Source organism: Vanessa tameamea, chromosome 8, assembly GCF_037043105.1.
Source record: "Vanessa tameamea isolate UH-Manoa-2023 chromosome 8, ilVanTame1 primary haplotype, whole genome shotgun sequence".
Taxonomy (NCBI): Eukaryota; Metazoa; Arthropoda; class Insecta; order Lepidoptera; family Nymphalidae; genus Vanessa; species Vanessa tameamea.
In genome coordinates, this window is record NC_087316.1 from 11,355,270 (window position 1) to 11,373,814 (window position 18,545).

General features: G+C 30.6%; 1 protein-coding gene across 1 annotated transcript in view; it reads right to left on the reverse strand.

Moving 5' to 3' along the window:
* The window catches only part of LOC113404788 (protein white), a 30,947-nt gene extending 18,492 nt beyond the window's left edge, over positions 1 to 12,455 (reverse strand). Inside the window, exons 1-3 of the mRNA XM_026645813.2 lie at positions 12,170 to 12,455; positions 3,834 to 4,062; positions 1,923 to 2,161 (exon numbers count right to left, since the gene is read on the reverse strand). Coding sequence (XP_026501598.1) covers positions 1,923 to 2,161; positions 3,834 to 4,062; positions 12,170 to 12,253 — 552 coding nt within the window. The 5' untranslated portion in view covers positions 12,254 to 12,455. The remainder of the gene's footprint in view (positions 1 to 1,922; positions 2,162 to 3,833; positions 4,063 to 12,169) is intronic.
* Positions 12,456 to 18,545: the final 6,090 nt, after the last annotated feature.

An 18,545-nucleotide genomic window follows, 5' to 3' on the forward strand; every position in this document is an offset into this window, starting at 1 on the left:
GTTTAGTCGGAATCTTCTGCAGGGGTTTCTAGCTCGAAGTATATTTCATACTCCCTTAAATAAAAGAGTAATTTATTTAATATACAGATAATATTAACTAAGTTGCTCTTTTATTTTGACTTTGTACGTCACGGAAAGTACATACTGTTGGTTAGCAGTTCTTTCAATAAGTCTTTGGAAAATTACAAAATCTGCAAAGTATTGACTCGTAATGCCGTGACGACTGTCGTAATACTATCGTAGATATATAAAAAAATATATTTCCTCAATTATCTGGCTTCACAACATAACTTCTTAATATACATTTTTGTCTCATTCTGATGAATTCGTTTTACGATTTTAAAATTTAAATACAGAGTATATTTTGTCGCGTGATAGATTATACCTATCAACCGGACGGCGCCGATATAAATTACCTGTAAATCATAAATAATTATACAGAAAATCAAGTAATAATACCTTACAGCAATAGCACTGTGTTATAATGACATGATAGGGTTATTGGACTCCTTGGAAATGACACATGCACTTCGCAACTTCGGATAACCAGAAGTCGGAATGCGGTTTGAGAATAAAGTAGGATTTAACATAACACGATTTAAAACCCTTACCGTAGTCGTTTAAAAATTCTAATATGATTTAAATGTGTGTGTGTGTGAGAGAGATAGAGAGAGAGGGCTCCTCTCTCTCTTTCTTTTTATTTTACATGATTGGTTGTTGTAGAAATTGGAGACATTAAGACCTTAATAATGATAGTACAAACTTCCAATAGACAATGACCATATAACTTTCCTTATACGAAATACGTGTAATGCAAACATAAAGAAAATTAAGAATTATATAGAAAAATTGTTTTAAATCTAAAACATATTTTGAACTAGCTAAACCTTCGGCCTTACTCGCATGAAATTTATAAAACTTTACCTTTAGCACAGAAACCGTCACGCCCAAATTTTAACCCCTCGTGAGGTGAATTAAAAAATGTAGCCTAAACCCTTCCCCGAAATCAAACTATCTCCATACCAAATGTCATCTAAATCAGTGCAGCGGTTTAACCCTGGTAGAGGTAGAGGTAACAGACAGTTACTTTAGCATTTATAATATTCGTATAGATATATCATTTATCGGTATCTGTTTAGGTTGTGGCTTAAACAAGCCGGAGCAATTACTGTCTGAATTGACGCAGTATTGACAGCTATACAGATACACGTAAACATATGAGTTTAATTCCCATGTTTGTAATTTTAATGGAATAATTACATTTAGTGACAGAACTGTCTTTAAGTTCTCAACTAACACATTTTTTGAAATAATATGCTACTCAGGACTTGCTTGTTATCAATTACGCTTGCTATTAGTCGTTCTTTAATACTTTGATTATTATTTATATCTCTAGATAGACTGTCAAAGCTGACTGACTGAGAACGCGGCGAAAAATAAAGGTGACACTAAGTATACTGGTAAAGTACTACGACGTTTGGCGAATGTCAAGCAATGTAGCTGTCACGGTCACAAATATAAAAAAGACTCGTTGGTTTTAGTGTTTTAGTATTATTCTATAGTATTTGTATTACAAAGTAAAATTAAGTTATTATAATGTTCTAAGGTGATAATTTTTGCCTTTAGCAGTGACATAATTCAAAATAAATAAGGAATGTAGTAATAAATAAGTATTATGTTATTGAGTTATAATAAATATTAATTTCGACAAGGGTAGAGAGAGCGGCATCGGAGAGCGTAATGCCATTTGACGTCACGGTCGATCATACGAGTCGGTCTTGCGCCCAAACGAAACAAACTGCTGATACGTGTAAGTTTTTAAATTAATCGTGAAATTTCTCCAGTACTTGCTCGCCGCTGAGATTAAGTGGCTTGTTTTCCTTCCGTACCCAAAACATATGTATATATAAAACTTCACTTACCTGGAAAATCAAATGTTCTCGCACAGTCAGAGTGCCTATGAACAGGTCCTGTTGCTGAACATACGCTGATAACGCTGCCATAGCTTCAGGAGTAGCAGGTTGTCCATTCAAGGCTCTAGTCCCACTGGAAACCACGCCACTAGGGGTTCGGAAGGTTAATGTGTTGAGCAGCGTGGTCTTACCAGCGCCAGAGGATCCCATGAGGGCGAGGAGTTCGCCTGGATATGCAGCTCCATTGACTGAATAAAAAAAATACATACAGATATGCTGTAAATGTTAAATAGTTCTTATTCTATAATAATGTGAAAAATGTTAGTAATCATTTTTAAGCAAGTGCATCGTGCAAGTATATCGTATTAAAGAAATTCCAATAAGCGTTTTTACACTACCCTGTAGTATATCATATATATCGATTTCGTTAGACGAGAAACATTAACGATTATCGGTTAATATCGAGCTGCGCTCTTAGATATCGTTTCGAGTTCGATCGAGTATCGATCGAGTTTGCTGCTTCTCGAATTGCATTCGTAGAACAAATCTTGGATGCATAGAGGTATTCATGTAACATATCGCCGTCTCACTCGAGACGTTTGTATGTGAGAGAGACTATATATATGTATACGTCACATACTACGTACATACAATATTGATTTATAATCGAATAATTCTTGTAATCGATTATCTTATCCGTCGACCTTAACAATAAGTTACTGTTAGTGTTTTATTAATATTTTATAAATTATCGTCAACAGCAATGATATTAATCAAGAATAGGTAACATGCTTAACGGTATATTTATTTAAGTTTGTTAGGGGCAGTTTATTTGTGGCGATCAATATTAATACAATGTGGTAGCTGATACATATTTCGCAAACAACGATTTCTTAAAACCCGTTTCTCCCAAAACGTTTAAGTAAATGGTAAGTGAATAAATGGACATGGAAAAACCCAATAAAAGTACCTACAAATGCGAGTATAAACGTCTGTCAATATCATAAGTCTCATACTCTTTTCTTTATCGACTTTAATTTGAGTATTATTTAAATATTAATAAAAATGAAACAACAAACATTAGCCTTATGACCTCCACTGGTTTCAGGAAGCTTGGTTCATTTTTTACCTAGATAATAGGTATAGCGATTAAACTTGAAAATGCTGACAGCATTCTTACTAACAAACGCGGTCATGATTTGTATAGTAACTGTTTTTATTTTTTTATTTATAGCCTTATGTAAATAATTCTTATGTAATGTAATTGCATAATATTTTAGTATAAACATAAGCACTACTATATTCAGAATTAAATAACTAATAATTATAATTTAGTATTCATTAAAAAGTATAAATATGTTTAAGATATTCGTTTCGTATCCGAAGCGTTCGAAAACGAGCGACAGTTTAAAAAAGAAATGTGCAAGCAATTTCATCCAATTAAAATTAAAAAGTGATATCTTGACAAGATGGACGATTATGGCATATAACAACATACGTGCTTTCAATTTAAAACGTTTTATACGAGTTTAAATCTTAACATTAATCTTGATAACGCCTAAGGATTCATCATTTTTGAAAGGTAATGCATAAAATTAAATGGCTTAAAGTTTGAATGCACCTTTGTAAGCCTAAGCTTTCCGTTTAAGTTCTCAATTTTATTTTGTATTTTTTTTAAGTAACAAATCTCTAGAGACGTATTTTTCGCGCCTCTAATGTATTTTAATATTATATTGGTTGAGTTTATTTTTAATGAGCCTTCTTTTTATTTCTAGCTAGTATTACAATAATAATTACAGGATTACAATTATACCTGTCTACCATAGAGTACTTTCACCCTGATTGTGTGCTGTCTTTCATTTCTATTTAAAAACAAGCTAAACGATATTAAGTAAATAATTTAGTATCTTTAAAACTTACCATTTCTAAGTAGCTGTTTTCTCTGCTGGAACATGCGGTCAGATGATCCTCTCCAGAAGTTCCAGAACTTTCTGTTTCTCGACCTATCTTCTGTGGCAAAGGCGTTGACGTCAGCCCAGTTGTATGTAACCTTCTCCGCACCACCAATAGCTCCATAGCTTTTGCTCTGGGGAATTGCCAATGTGACCTCTCCACCACTGGCGCGAGGCGAATCGTTCGGTGAACTACCCTGTACAAGCAAAATAATGTTACACTTAAGATTTATGTTTATCTATTATACAACATATTTTATACATCGATACAAATAATAGCACACGATCTTAAAAACTATGATAAAAAGTTTCAGACCCACTTCTTTATAGTAAACAGCCTTTAAATGTACTGGTTGGTGGATTAAAGCCTACTTTCCTTTTAAGGAGTTTATTTCACCGCATTAAACGAATCCACTCCACGAATTTCATCGACCAAATGTCTTGAAAGCGTTTCGAACACAGAACTTTATTCGGTACATACAGGTTTTCTCATGAACTACTTGGCCATCTCGGCTATCATGAAAACGAAAGCGAGACAAAATAAGTTTGTCACAAGCATGGGTTTACGTTAGTAATTGAAATAGCACTGGGTAAACCTCCGATTAGAACATCGGTTAATATTACGCCAAAGGGTTTATGGTCCATATCTATGTAACGTTATTTATAATATACAAGGTTATGAAATTCACGCATGCAATTATGTCACGTAAAGAATCAATGGGTTATGTTTTTGTCCATAGAATTGAAAGTTAGCTTTGACTACAATTTTATGCCTCGAGAATCACGTAAAGCCGTTGGTAGTTGATTTGTAGTCTCATCGGATTACGAAAGTGAAGAAATAGATAATGCACTTGAATTTGCATATACACTCGACCACTGGAATATCTTCTATAAAGTAGTTTCATTAATTATATAAATTAAAACTATTATATATATATTTATAATACCGAATATACCTACCAACATTTAACCTCAGCCTCTTTATTTCTTTCATTTAAAGATCTACATGAAAAGCTTGAGTACTATATCAATAATTACCGTTAAGTGGGTAGACCAATCATTTTTTAACCATTTTCTTCAGTCTTTTATGATAATTAAAATATGATATTCACGAGAAATGAAAACCAAACACATACAAATTTTATATAATTATATTTTTTTAAATATAAACACAATTCGAATAATTCGAGTATTTAATCATTGACATTAAATACTGTTTTAAATAAACATTAATGGACGCTGATACTAATAATTAGGTACATCATGCTTTTTCAGATTGACACTTATCCAATCGCAGGATCTAAACGACTGTATTTAGCTGGCTTGATATGTATCAAAGAATGACAGATTGAATGAATTTATTGAAATCGAAAATTGATAACATGTTGCAGATCCGCCGTGTAAATGAACAATTCACAAATCAGTATTATTATTATTCCTTACATCGCCAATGCGTCACTAACCTTGAAAGCTAAGATGCCGTGGTTGAATCCAATCTCGGTACCATTGTCAGAAGTCAAAAACATATTGTAATTTTTATTTTTTCCGTTTGAATTAAAATACATAATCATAATATACGAGGTTTCGTTGTAACAATCGAGTTATTAGGTAGAGATTGCTTTAAATAACAGTCGAATCGTTAATGCCCGTATAAATATTACCTACATATTAAATCAGTCAGGACAGGATAGGATAGGACTGATTTGAAATAATTATTTTCAGAACAACAACATATAATTCACAATTGTCATATTCGAAATTTATTATATAACGCCGCTATTTATATATATACTATAGTATACCTTAGTATAAATTTTATATATTTTGTTAATAATTTTAGCCCCAATATTAATTATTTAGTAAAGACTGAAATATATTTTTTATCATTAAAAAAATCTTGCTTCATTTACCTTGTTATACAATATAAAGTTTAAATAATGATTACATTTATCGAAATCAATTAAGTTTTGGAAAGTACCGTTACATTTTCGAAACCTGTACTTGATATTGTGATTCGAATATACTCATTTCGTGTTTTCAAAAACCTTACTTTCAAGTCACAATATAGTAAAAATTACGAAAGTAATCTTGATACCATTTAACAGTATCGAGACATAAACATGTTTTTGTACAATCCGTTTTTCTTGCCTATGTTACTTGATCTTGAGGCAAGAAATCTGTTTATGTACATTGAATGTCATTTATGATAGTAGAAATAAAAGAAGAAGAACAATGAGAGTACGAAGCTTAGCTATTTTGACATTTATAATTGGTTACATTTATGTATCTTTTAAATATCTGAATACTGCGTTAAATATATAATGTTTGTATATTATCGTGTTATCAAATCAAATTAAAGTCTTATGTATATATTATTAATATTACTTCAGTCAAAAAGCAGCGTTTAATATTTTACCGCCTTTGAAAGTTACGTAATTATTTAAATATATTTTTTTAAAATCTTATTGGAATATATATAGATATGTGTATAGGATATACGGATTGACTTTGAAAAAAATCCAAAACAAAGCGTTTTGCAAATAACAATTTCAAGGCGTAGTTTTACGAATTAAGCTCCAAATTCATCCCTGTGGCACCTTTTCGTTAGACACAATTTAAAAAGACAAGACGTAAACGAAATCCTACGCGGTCTGAAGTATGTGAAGTTTGAGTCCGATTTCGCTGTCTATACATTATTCCTGGGGCAAGGTACCCTTCGTTAATAAATCAATAATAACAACACCAATTCCAGAGTTATTTTTACAAGATTACGTTAATAATAAAAAGCATGGTGTTGTCGTTGATTTTCAGACAGGATATATGTAAATTTAATTGTAGTTTATTGAGTCTGTCATTAAAATGGTGGATAAGATAATCTATTGAGTTTCTTGTCGGTTCTTCTTGGAATCTACTTTCCGAACCGGTGGTAGCATTTAATTCAATATTGTAACGTGACGATTAAAAAGTGCTTTTATGAGCCTTCTTTAATAAAGAACATTTTGACTTAATCTGATTTAATTTGTATAATTTACACCTTATTTTATTTCCTAATCCATGTCCAAGTTCAAATAACCACGACGCAAAGCCGTAACGTTCTCGATTACTCAAATGTGGTAACCTTATCCGAACATTAGAGGGGCCGCTAATATCGATCAATAACCGAATACTATGTTTATAATGCGTGCGACTAGCTAGATTAACCAACGACTTGATGCAAGCAATTTGTGTCCTACGAAACAGCTGATGAGGCATTCAAGTATTTGCTTTGTAATATATCAATTTATAATCTTTAATAGCGAAATATAAATTTGATGTTATTTTGGTTGGCAGAGCCGGCGTTTACCATCTAGGCGCCCCGCTGCTGGTCATGCATTCGGCTCATTTTTATTAGACCAGAGTCGAACTGGGCCGCATTGTCCGGCTGGTTCCAGGGCCGTATTGACCTTTCCGGGGCCCTGGAAAAATCTGACGACCATTTCCTTCGTACGTAGCGTAAGCTTAGAACGGCTTAATCGAGAACTAACTCTAACTATAACGACAGAGGATTGAGGTGCATAACCTCAATACTTTGCCGTACAGGACGCAGAATACTCCAGACATTGCGCGCCCCCCCTATTCCTAGCACTGTTGGTTGACTAAATATATTTTAATCCGCTCAAATCTTGTCATAGATCTTGCCCAAGCTTCTGATTATGCTGGAGCAGATCGTTCTCCAAAAAATAAATTTATATAAATTTATTGATCAAACTAAAGCCATGAACGAACTTTGATTAGAAACTAAGCCTAGAAATACGCTGCATAAGACAAATTCAAAAGTACCTATGTTCTATAGATACTTTTGAATTTTATTTGTGTTAAATAAATAAAAATATTATGGTTTTTTATTTATGTTAAATTCAGTAACACGATTGTGCTTAGTCTGGGAACAACGGCGTGTTCCTTAATGAGCTCTGTGATTGATACATCTTTTAATTAGCAGTGGATACCGATGAGTTCATGTACCCTTATTTGGAATATGACTTTTTTCGAGTATAATACAAGTAAGAACACATGAATTATTTTTTAATGTATAATTATAAATTCCGGAACTGACTGAATCAAGAATACCTCCTAAAGTTTTTACCGTCAAGGAAATGTACGACGCAACGACAACATTAACATATACCTAAATGACTAAACAGTATAATATTAAATATCTTTTAGGACACAATATTTCCAGTTAGAAAACTAGTTTAATTATTAAATTAACATGAGCACGGTGAATAATTAAAATGCGGTAAGTTATACGAATACGATAGAGATTTTATTGCTTAAAACAAGCAATAATTGTGTAATATTCACGCTAATAATGAAAATATTTGCAATAAGTTAAAAAAAGATTAACGTACTAATGGGCTTAAATATGTATATTCGTATAATCTTATTAACCTACCCCTAATTTATAAAACAGTAGAGAGGGCTTTCAGAAGCCCTAACAGTGAACAATCGTGCTTGATTGATTGTTGAAATGGTTCTTCTAGGTTCTTGTATGTTTTAATTAATTTAATTTAATACACATTACGTATAATATTCATATAAATACGTAGATTCTGCATTTATAATAATATCTATATTAGTAGATTCATATGGATATTATTATAAGTACAGAATTGTAATGTATGATGTCCTTCACACTTCCTTGCCTCGAAGAGTAATTAAAGCTGTGATTCCCCCTAATATTTTACAGATCGTAACCGATTACCGACCCTTCGGACTATGATGTGATATGTGCCCACTTATTTGCGTATTGAATACTATATAAAATACCTTTTTACGTTTTATATAATAACATATACAGTTACTTTGATATTAAAGTGAAAGTGACTCACCTTGTTTTATTTTGAGACTCTAAAATAGTAACAATAGCAAAAGAATATCCGTTAGTAGCATTATCTTCTTTGTTCTAAACGCAAGTTGAATTATTAACAATACCAAGTCACATCACAAAAAATATGAAGATATAGTTAAGGTCTTTACTCAACACCTTTTTATGTTTTTTTCTCTTTCGATAAAAGATCATGGTCTAACGCCGACACGGCGCCACCATACAACAAATTAGTAAGATTATATTTTAAGTGATCATATTATTATTTTTTCAAGATTTTGAAGTTACTATTAATCTTAGTGTATTTATACTTTTGATAAATATATATTTTTAACCATGAATCATATAGAAGTCTACATTTAAAATTTATATAATAAAGCTATCAGCCTGTTAAAGCCTCTCCTCCTTTTTGATGTGAAGGCTAAGAGCTTACTTCGCTACGCAGCTAAAATGCTAGCTACGGATCACGGGTCATATGAAATATTTTCATCCGAAACATTCAGGTTTCATCGCCATGTTTTCCGTCACCACACACATGAATTATAAACACATTAAAACTCAGAGGTGTTGGCCCGAGTTTTAACACTCAAACTCTCGGCCATCTCGGCTAGTTTTTTAAATGTATCTATAGCTTTTATGAGTCAAACATTTTCATTTGTACAAAATAAAATTGGTCAATTATCGTAAACATAATATATAGTTAATTATACGTGTGTTTTAACCACTTCTTATAGTTAACACAAATCTACGGGAGGATGCCTTTTTTACTTTATTAGTCACGAAATAGGATTATACGATTATACTAATAATAAGATTTTATTTATGTTTAAATTATCTTAAACATTAACTCTAGTGCCATTGTGGAAATATTTTAATTCAACAACGAATCGCTTTAATATATAAAATATCCGTGATGTATTGAATTAACATTTAATAAAATAAATATATTTACAATGCTCACGAAACGTCGATGTATTTAAATGTCAGATTTTATAAAATGATAAAGGCAAGGCATAAACATTTAGTATAACACAAAATGTTTATTTATTGTAACAGTTTATTAACATTTGTTTTAAATTTCTTTGAAATATAATACAACCTTACTTTATGTAACATCTTTACTTTACGTAAGTACATAGGTACGGAATAATATAACATTTATTTTTATTATAATTTAGGATTTAGTCACGAAATAGAAGATTATTCGAAACGTCTTAAAGCAGGATATAGACGATTGCTTCGAATTGGACACAATTAAATGAATTGGTTCGGCACATAGGCCAAAAGCGCTATAAATGCTTCTATTCTTGTGGATCTATGATATGAAACTAGTAGTATGATACTTTATCTATAACATGTACCGCTCGTCGATTATTTTATGCTATGAATAAGTAGTTACGTACTTATCACTTCCAAGGAGGTTCCCTATTTCATCTATTTGAATATCTTTGAATTAAATGTATCTTTTGTTGGAACGAAATCTTATTTATTCGACACGGAAATAATATTAGAATTTAAAGTACATTCTTTAACTCGTTTTTTATTAGTTTCATTGATTCCAGAATAATTTCACAGTACATTACGACAACCATGGAAGCCGCTTGAATTTTGGGTAAAATGTTATACAAAATATCCATCAGTATAAACACCATGCGGCGTTAAAATAATTTAAAAAACATCTTATTAATTACTTAAATTACTTATAAAATATTAGCCATAGAGAGTAAACAAGTTTTTTTTTAAATATTGTCAAAACGTCTTAGTTCAGTAAATGTTACTTTCTTGCGTTAATTATATATCAAACAGGTAACATTCAAGAAAAGTCAAATATAGTAATTTCATTTTCTCTGAATATATTTTATAAACTTATGCTCATAATTTGGTGGCATTAGAATAGACACTGTTTTAAAACCAGCGGAACGGGATCATTAACAAAACTCGTTTTACTTTTTCTATAACTTGCCCACTAAAGTGGACGTAGATGCCTTCCGATGCTTTAGCCTTGTGTTAAAGTCGCCGTTTCTATCCAAATAGCGTAGGATTTGAATCACTAATGAAACTATAAAATATTCGCTGGACTTGATTGTAGCGAAGATACCCATCTTCGCTATGATATATGATATAATAATATGATAAAATAAAGATATGATATAATATGAGTCGCATCGCTCATGTGCTTTTTTAATAAAAACAGACTGTGCCAGACACAGGCCCATAAAATAAAAGATATTCAAATATTTTTATTAAATTATTACTTAAAAATCAATGACCACCAATAGTCATTGACGCTATAACAAATATTATTCATTCCTGACATCGCTAAGGACCCACCAAGTTTTATGGCTCTCTGTGGTATGGTGCCTCTAGGCTCACTAACCCTTCTATCCAGAAATGAACAATATAAGTTCGTAGAATATCTGATCAATTGGTGCTACCTACTAAAATAGGCCTACAATATGATGTTTTATTTAAAGTTAAGCTAGAATTACGAGTACAAGAGATACGACCATACATCGTAGGTGAATATATTATTATTGTTATTTGCAGTAAGCGTAATATATACCGACTGATTTGTATAAATTATATTATGTAGTATATGAAATATATTTATTACAACAAAACAATATTGATATAGACAGGCTTAAAAACATCTTTGATATTTTAAATTAAGTTAGACCAAAGTAAGGTAAAATTGGCTCTACTAAATAATTTAATAATATATTTTTTTAATAATATTACCCATTTTTTAATGTGACGTTCTAATAATAATGTATTATTAAAAATCATTAATGATATAGATAATTAAATAGACAAATATTAGAACATCGAATATAAGTTAAAAGGATGTCCGATAATCTCATAGTTAATAAATGATTTGCATTAAGTATGAGTATTAAAAAAAGGATCCCAAGTTAGAGCTAAATGAAAAATTACCATAAGACAGAGCAGAGTTGAACCGGTTTACATTTCGTCTGGATCAGAAAACGTTCCTTAGCATTTTATAATTTAAACGAATTTCGACCAATGGAAGTCAAATAATTGAAAGTAAAATTATTTTATAAAACTATATAGCACGTGGTTAATATTCAGCCTTTTTTGGGAATAGATTTTGTACATAGTACCTTTCCAATGATGAATGTTCATTTCCCTTATCCTTTTGAAATACTAAAAAAATATTCCATTAATACGCATTAAATTATTCGATTTAATTAAATAGCTTTTTAATTATTTTAAGTGTATACGTTTAATTTATTTTTAGGCGTTATTTAATACTATTTACTTTATTATCTTAAAAAAATAGTATCTACTTAAATATCATAAGTTAAATAAATATTTTGATCGCCCTTCGTTGTGAAATTTTATAAATAAATATAAAATAGGAAATTTTCAATTAAATATAAAAATACTATATCAGACGGACAATAAATATTTCTAATTACCTGGGGTGAATTGCTGTAAGTCACACGTTGATTATCAACAGACGAAGAAATCAGAGGCTCATGCTCCTCACCTCCGGCAGTCATTTTGAATAACTTTTTTAAAAATAAATTCGAAAAAAAAATAAAAATATTTTTAATATATCACAAACATGATAACACTATTCTGTTTAAAAAAGTCACACACGTGTTTATGGTAATATTTTATTTGGCGGGAAAGACGGTGCGCGCGTCTGTCAAGTGATGTGTAACGCTAGACGGTACGCCCGGTACTGTGACCGTACTCTACAAATATAACAGTCTCAACATTTCTCGCCACAATTCACACATTTAAATGACATATTTAGTTTAATTTATTATATTTTACGCTTAATTTTTCCGTTTGACGATCTTATAAATGATAAGAGCAGAAGACGTATCGCACTAAAAGCATCTAAATTTATTTGACTTATAAAATACATTCCGACGTATTTCCTTATTTAAAAATATTATTAAGAAATTTATTCCAAACAATTATTTAATAGTAAATTAAAAAATAAAATAAAAGCACAGGTAAGTATGTAAATGTTTATTCAAAAAAAAAATCATATTTGAGATAGCAAATAATTATTCGGTAAATTATTTATACAATATTTTTAAGAATATCCTTTATTTCTTTCGATACTCGTATGATTACAAATGACACATGACAAAGGAACTATTGTATGTAGACTTGAAATGTTTTATGAACCTTAATAATAAAATGCCTTATCAATATATATGTTATGAATGAGAGTGGTGGCCCATTCTAATTCATAACTAAACATTGGATTCTATACGTTTACAAGGTAACATAGCTTATATATACAGAAACAAAAAAAAAGGTGCAGAAATAAAATCTATTTTTAAATTGAAACGTGATCAACTATTTGAGTCACCTCGTACAAGAATATATTTAAAAAAAAAAACTGTCTCACGCTTATGCTGACTTAATATGCAAATGTATATAATCCGATGTCTTTACACAACATAAATCTTACGAACTATTTCACGAGACATACACTTTCAATAGTAATATTTGGTGAATATTTCTTACAAAAGCTGGATATTTTATATTGGAATCATGCTATTCATACCGAGATATTCACAACGTACATAAAATACACTTTCAAACTAAAATATTCATTGTAATACGTAAAAAATAAACAAATAACATAAGTAGCTTCATTACACGGAACTAATTTATAATTAAATGTTGACAGCCGTTATGCCAGAATATTTAAAACAATAGTGACAAAACAACAACATAATATTCATCTAATCACAAAATATTAATTAAAAAAAAAAAACTTCATAAAATAAAAACGAATGTTGCGATCGATACGAATGACGAACATTTTTATTTCATTACCTGTTAATTTTATTTTATTGGCTGCATAATATTGTCCCATTTTCCTAAATGTGGAAAAAGCTTTTAAAAAAAATAACATTTTTTTAATTCAGTTATATGTAACGAGGCTGTCAAATATATATTTTTCGAAGCCATGTATATATCAACGACTACAACAAGCGCTCACGTGCCGCAAATTTTATACATAAATAAACCAGTATTTACATTGCACATACGGTTCGTGTACTTAAACGTAATTTTTAGGTTATTTAGCACTGCATAGGAAGAATTGAGTTATGACTATTTACCGAATACATTTGTTATAACGATTGATGTTTGGAGATAGTTTGTATCAACTCGAGATGTGACCAAGCCGCCCGAAACCCGTATATGAACACTTTTTGCTTTATGTTGAGTGAGGTAACATCTCCCCGTTAGTCACTCTACAAGAGTCGAGATCAAAATTTGTTGTGCATAAGTACTATGTAACGATGTTTTGAGGCACGTACGCACATCTCGAGTTTAGACATTGATGTCTGCATAACTATATTTAGATGGTAAATATGTTAATAAGATAATTACTATATGAAATAGATACCAGAATTGGGGACGCAATTCGGACGTATTTTTTATCTTTCTCCAGATACACTATTTGTTTTATATTACACATCGAAAACAATCAAATATCAAATAGTAAAATTTAAGAAAGTAAATAATTTAATAATAGAACGCGAGAGTTCATTCAATTGTTAAGATTTAATCAGACAGCGTGAGCGTAGTTATCACGCTTGAGTTTGTAAATATGGCGTAAACAAATATAAATCTTTAACGTAACTATAAACAGAACTAATGAGTCTCATCTCACTAGCAGAAGTACATAAATGGTTAAACTTATAATTAAACAGTCATTTGTTCATCAAAAACATCTTAGATGCGCTTTTGTCTTTTTTTTGTGGTTATGAGAAAAGTTTCAACTTCCGCAACCGACTGCGCAACGTGTACAACAGTCAAGTTCAAATATTTTTAGGATTTTTAATATTTAAGTAACATGAAATGATTAAACTAGAAGCAACCAAAGTACCATAATTAAGCATTCATCACTGTGATGGTCGTTTTTGTCAAGTACTGAGTTATTACGACGCTAACGTTCTTACGCTTCAACATCGACACTAAATACAACCTTCGACGACAGCTATTCATTTACCTCAACACATTTTATATACCTACAATGAACCTTTCATAATATTGCGAAATCTAATTAAACCTAATGATTTTTGTTATTGAAATAGTCATTAAAGTATTAAAAAAAATCGAAGTAATGATGACATCACAAGTTTAAAATCATTAAGTTTTTCAACATTAATTTAAGTTTTTTCTGTTATTGAAATACAAATAATGTAATGTAATTATAATCTAGAGTCTAGACTATACAATTTTTTAATTTTTATTGTGATATCGGCAATTTTATTACCAACTGCTGCTCGTTTCGATTTCACTCACACAGCGCACGCAACGAAAGCTTTCAAAAAGAATAATTTTCCCCCGTTTTGATATATGGTTCATTGATACTCTGCTCCTATTGGTCATAGCGTGGCGTTATAAATGCTATACCGTTCTCGATATATGGACTGTCTAACATTGAAATATTTTTTAATCAGTAGTTCCTAAGATTGGCGCGTTCAACCAAACAAACAAACTCTTCGGCTCTATAATATTAATAACTTATGTATTTCAAATTTACAGTTTCTGGTATTGTTCATTTTAAATTGTATTCAAATACAACTGTACTGTACTTTATTCAAGAATGCTCTTATGGCCGCTTTTGAACCGTCGTTATCATTGTTCTCTATTACAAAAAAACCTGCCTAATCTACACATAACTTTCATAATACCATAAAACATTTATTTAGTACTTCGCTCCACCACATTCTATCGCTTTCAAGCACATACGTTAATTTATTAGGTTAGAAAGAGACAAACGGTCAAACTTAAATACTGTCATAAGGCCGAGCTCGCACAACGTTGTTCTTTTCCTCGACTTCGTCAACAATCTTTACCATTTGTAGGTTATGAAATTAAATGTATATTAAATACAATTTACGAACATGTCTCTGGACCTTGTAATTTTAAGATAAGCACGAGTTCATTATTAATTTAAATCATTAAGATTAAGACTCGTGTAATCATGCAAATAGTAACTACCGAGTTTCTTGTCGGCTATTCGCGGAACAATCGAATTCGATTAAAAAAAAAAAAACACGATTCAATAGTGCTAGAAGTGCTAACTAGCTTATACAAGTGCATATTTTAATAAATTTATTTTGATTACATTAGGCTGAATATAATATTACCAATGGTTTAAAATTTTAAGTAAACCTTTTGTCCTGGTGCCTTTGCCATTTCTAATTCGTTCAAGAATAATAATAATATAAATACAACATAAATATTAACTGTTAAAATGAGTAAAAACTATACGAAACTCGTATAGTTTCGTATTAATACTAATATTAAACATTTATTATTTTTGTATAATCTTTCAATGCAATTTTATTATTTTTGTTTAATATTTGATCTGTGCCCATATGTCCCGCTCAGTTTAAGGCCTATTTCAAAACACATAATATTTGTAAACATTACAAGTATTATCTCTGTCGCAGACATGACTGATAACATTAAATGCACGCTTTGTAGAGATATAAGTGGGCTCTTAAATATACCGTTTTAATTAAATGTTAAAAAAGTTAATTACATTATCGTCACATCACATCTCTCATGACTGACTGACTGACATTCAGAGCCTAAAGCCTGTAGGTTTAGAAACGTCTAGATTTTTATTTCAAGTAGGTGAACTGTAAGAAAAGGTTTTTGATAATTCATCCAGAATTCGTGAAGTAATATGTCTTGAAAATACGTGTTAAGATTTTTGTATCTAAATATAAAAATGCAAATTCTAAAAGCGTTCAAGGAAATTAGTACTAGTAAATTGAAATGGTCAATTTAAAAAATGGAACCACGCGTCGCGTCAAACGGCAAACCGGTAATAAGTAGATCAGACAACTGAAAAACTCCAGCATTTTGATTGCCAAATTCGGACCATAAATGAACAACCATTCGCCTATTCAGTCAGATGGTTCTTAAGACGTTTTTAAACTGTATAGAGCATGTGTGTCATTAGAAGTTGTCTAAAATGTAGACAAAAAACGACCACACAGACGTTTAGAAACTATTTGCCAAGCACTGGTACATAAGAAGGCTGCTACTTTACTTTTTAATGAAATTCAATCAGGAAATATAGCTTCAAGTAATTCATATTTTTCCAAAACAAAATATTCCAACAGAAGCATTTTAATTACTTTGTATATAAATATTAATGTATGAACTTTAAAAAATGTATGAATTTGATACAATTATGTCAGACTGACCACGGCCGTCTCACATATCTGTAACCAACACGTCGAACCAACCGCATTTATTCTATTTTTAACATATTCGCTATTACTTTGGTATCTATAAAATTCATAAATTAATGATATATCTGTAATATAATACGATCGAAAAAAAATACAGAAAAAGAACGTTAATTTTTAAACAAACAGGATTAATCGGACAAAGAGTGTCAACTTTTAAATCATAAATTTGAATATTAAAATTATTAATTTGTTTACAATTAAAATAAATTCATAATTGGAACGGGCTCATCTCACCAACTAAAAGAATGAAGTCAAAAACAAACTATATTGATTTAATTATTAAAGCAAGAGATCTTTCAAATAAATGCATCGAAACAAGGAACCACTACATTCATAAAGAAAACTCACGCTCGATCAAAACTAATTTAAATAGTCCTATTTCAAAATATACTGTTTAAAGGTATTCTAAGATCAGTCCTTCTAATATTATTAGTGTGAAAGTGAGTTTGAATAAACATAGGCTCGGGTCTAAATGTTAGATCCTCTCTTCACTGGGAGGTTTAGAACTTACTCCACAACACACCACAACACAACACAACACAAGTGAAATCTAGCTCCACTCAGTTCTAATGCTACAGTTTGTGCTTTATGGTGAAAAAAATTCTGCAAGTGTTTGTATCAAACACGCATTGGAGTAACAAAGGTGGTATAAGGATATGGTCAAGAGAAGAGTTCTTAGCCCAGCAGTGGGAAACTAACAGGCTGTTATATTTTACTCTACTACAGATTACACGTTTCTCTTATGTATTTAAATGCATTATAACGCTGCTAAAAAACAACACAAGATTAGACTCATGAAAATCAGTTATTAAATTAAGAAGAAAAATAATATAAATTTTAATAAAGAACATCCTCAATTCTGGTATCTATAAAAAACACATAAAATTCGATATAAATTTAGAAATTCAAAGGAATTGAGTAATAAATATATTCGTATTAAACACGAGTGCTAAATTAAATTCCAACTATCGTTAAATACAAGCTAAGTATCGTAACAAGTGGTTCAGTACACGACACCATGAGGTAGCCTGAAGTTATTAAAAAAAAAAACTTACAAACAAAAAAAATATGATCCTAAACGTTTAAGATATAATACTGCTACAACTATGTTATCTATAAGTTTTAACCTTAACAGGATTCGTTTTGAAAAGCTACAATAGTAGAAGAGACTCGCTGCTCGGGGACACAGCATAAGAAATGTTACTCTACAACTCTGTAGTTGCACTCCTTTGATCTTGAAGAACGTTGCGTCATAACGTCAATCTTAAATGCCCTTTGTTACCACGTATTAAAGTATTTTATTTGTAAACCTGGCAATATTAAATTATTTGTAAAGTATTCAAGTTTCTTTCATCGGTTCTTGTCAGGTTCGAGGTTATTATTTTTCGAATCGGTGATGAATTTTTTAATATCAATAACGTAGTGTAATGCTTCTATATTGAATATAAACTTTGACTTACGCAGGATGACGTAACGTCCTTGCGTTTGTATTGATAAATATCATTTGTACTGCGGTTTTTTAAAAATATTATTAAAAATA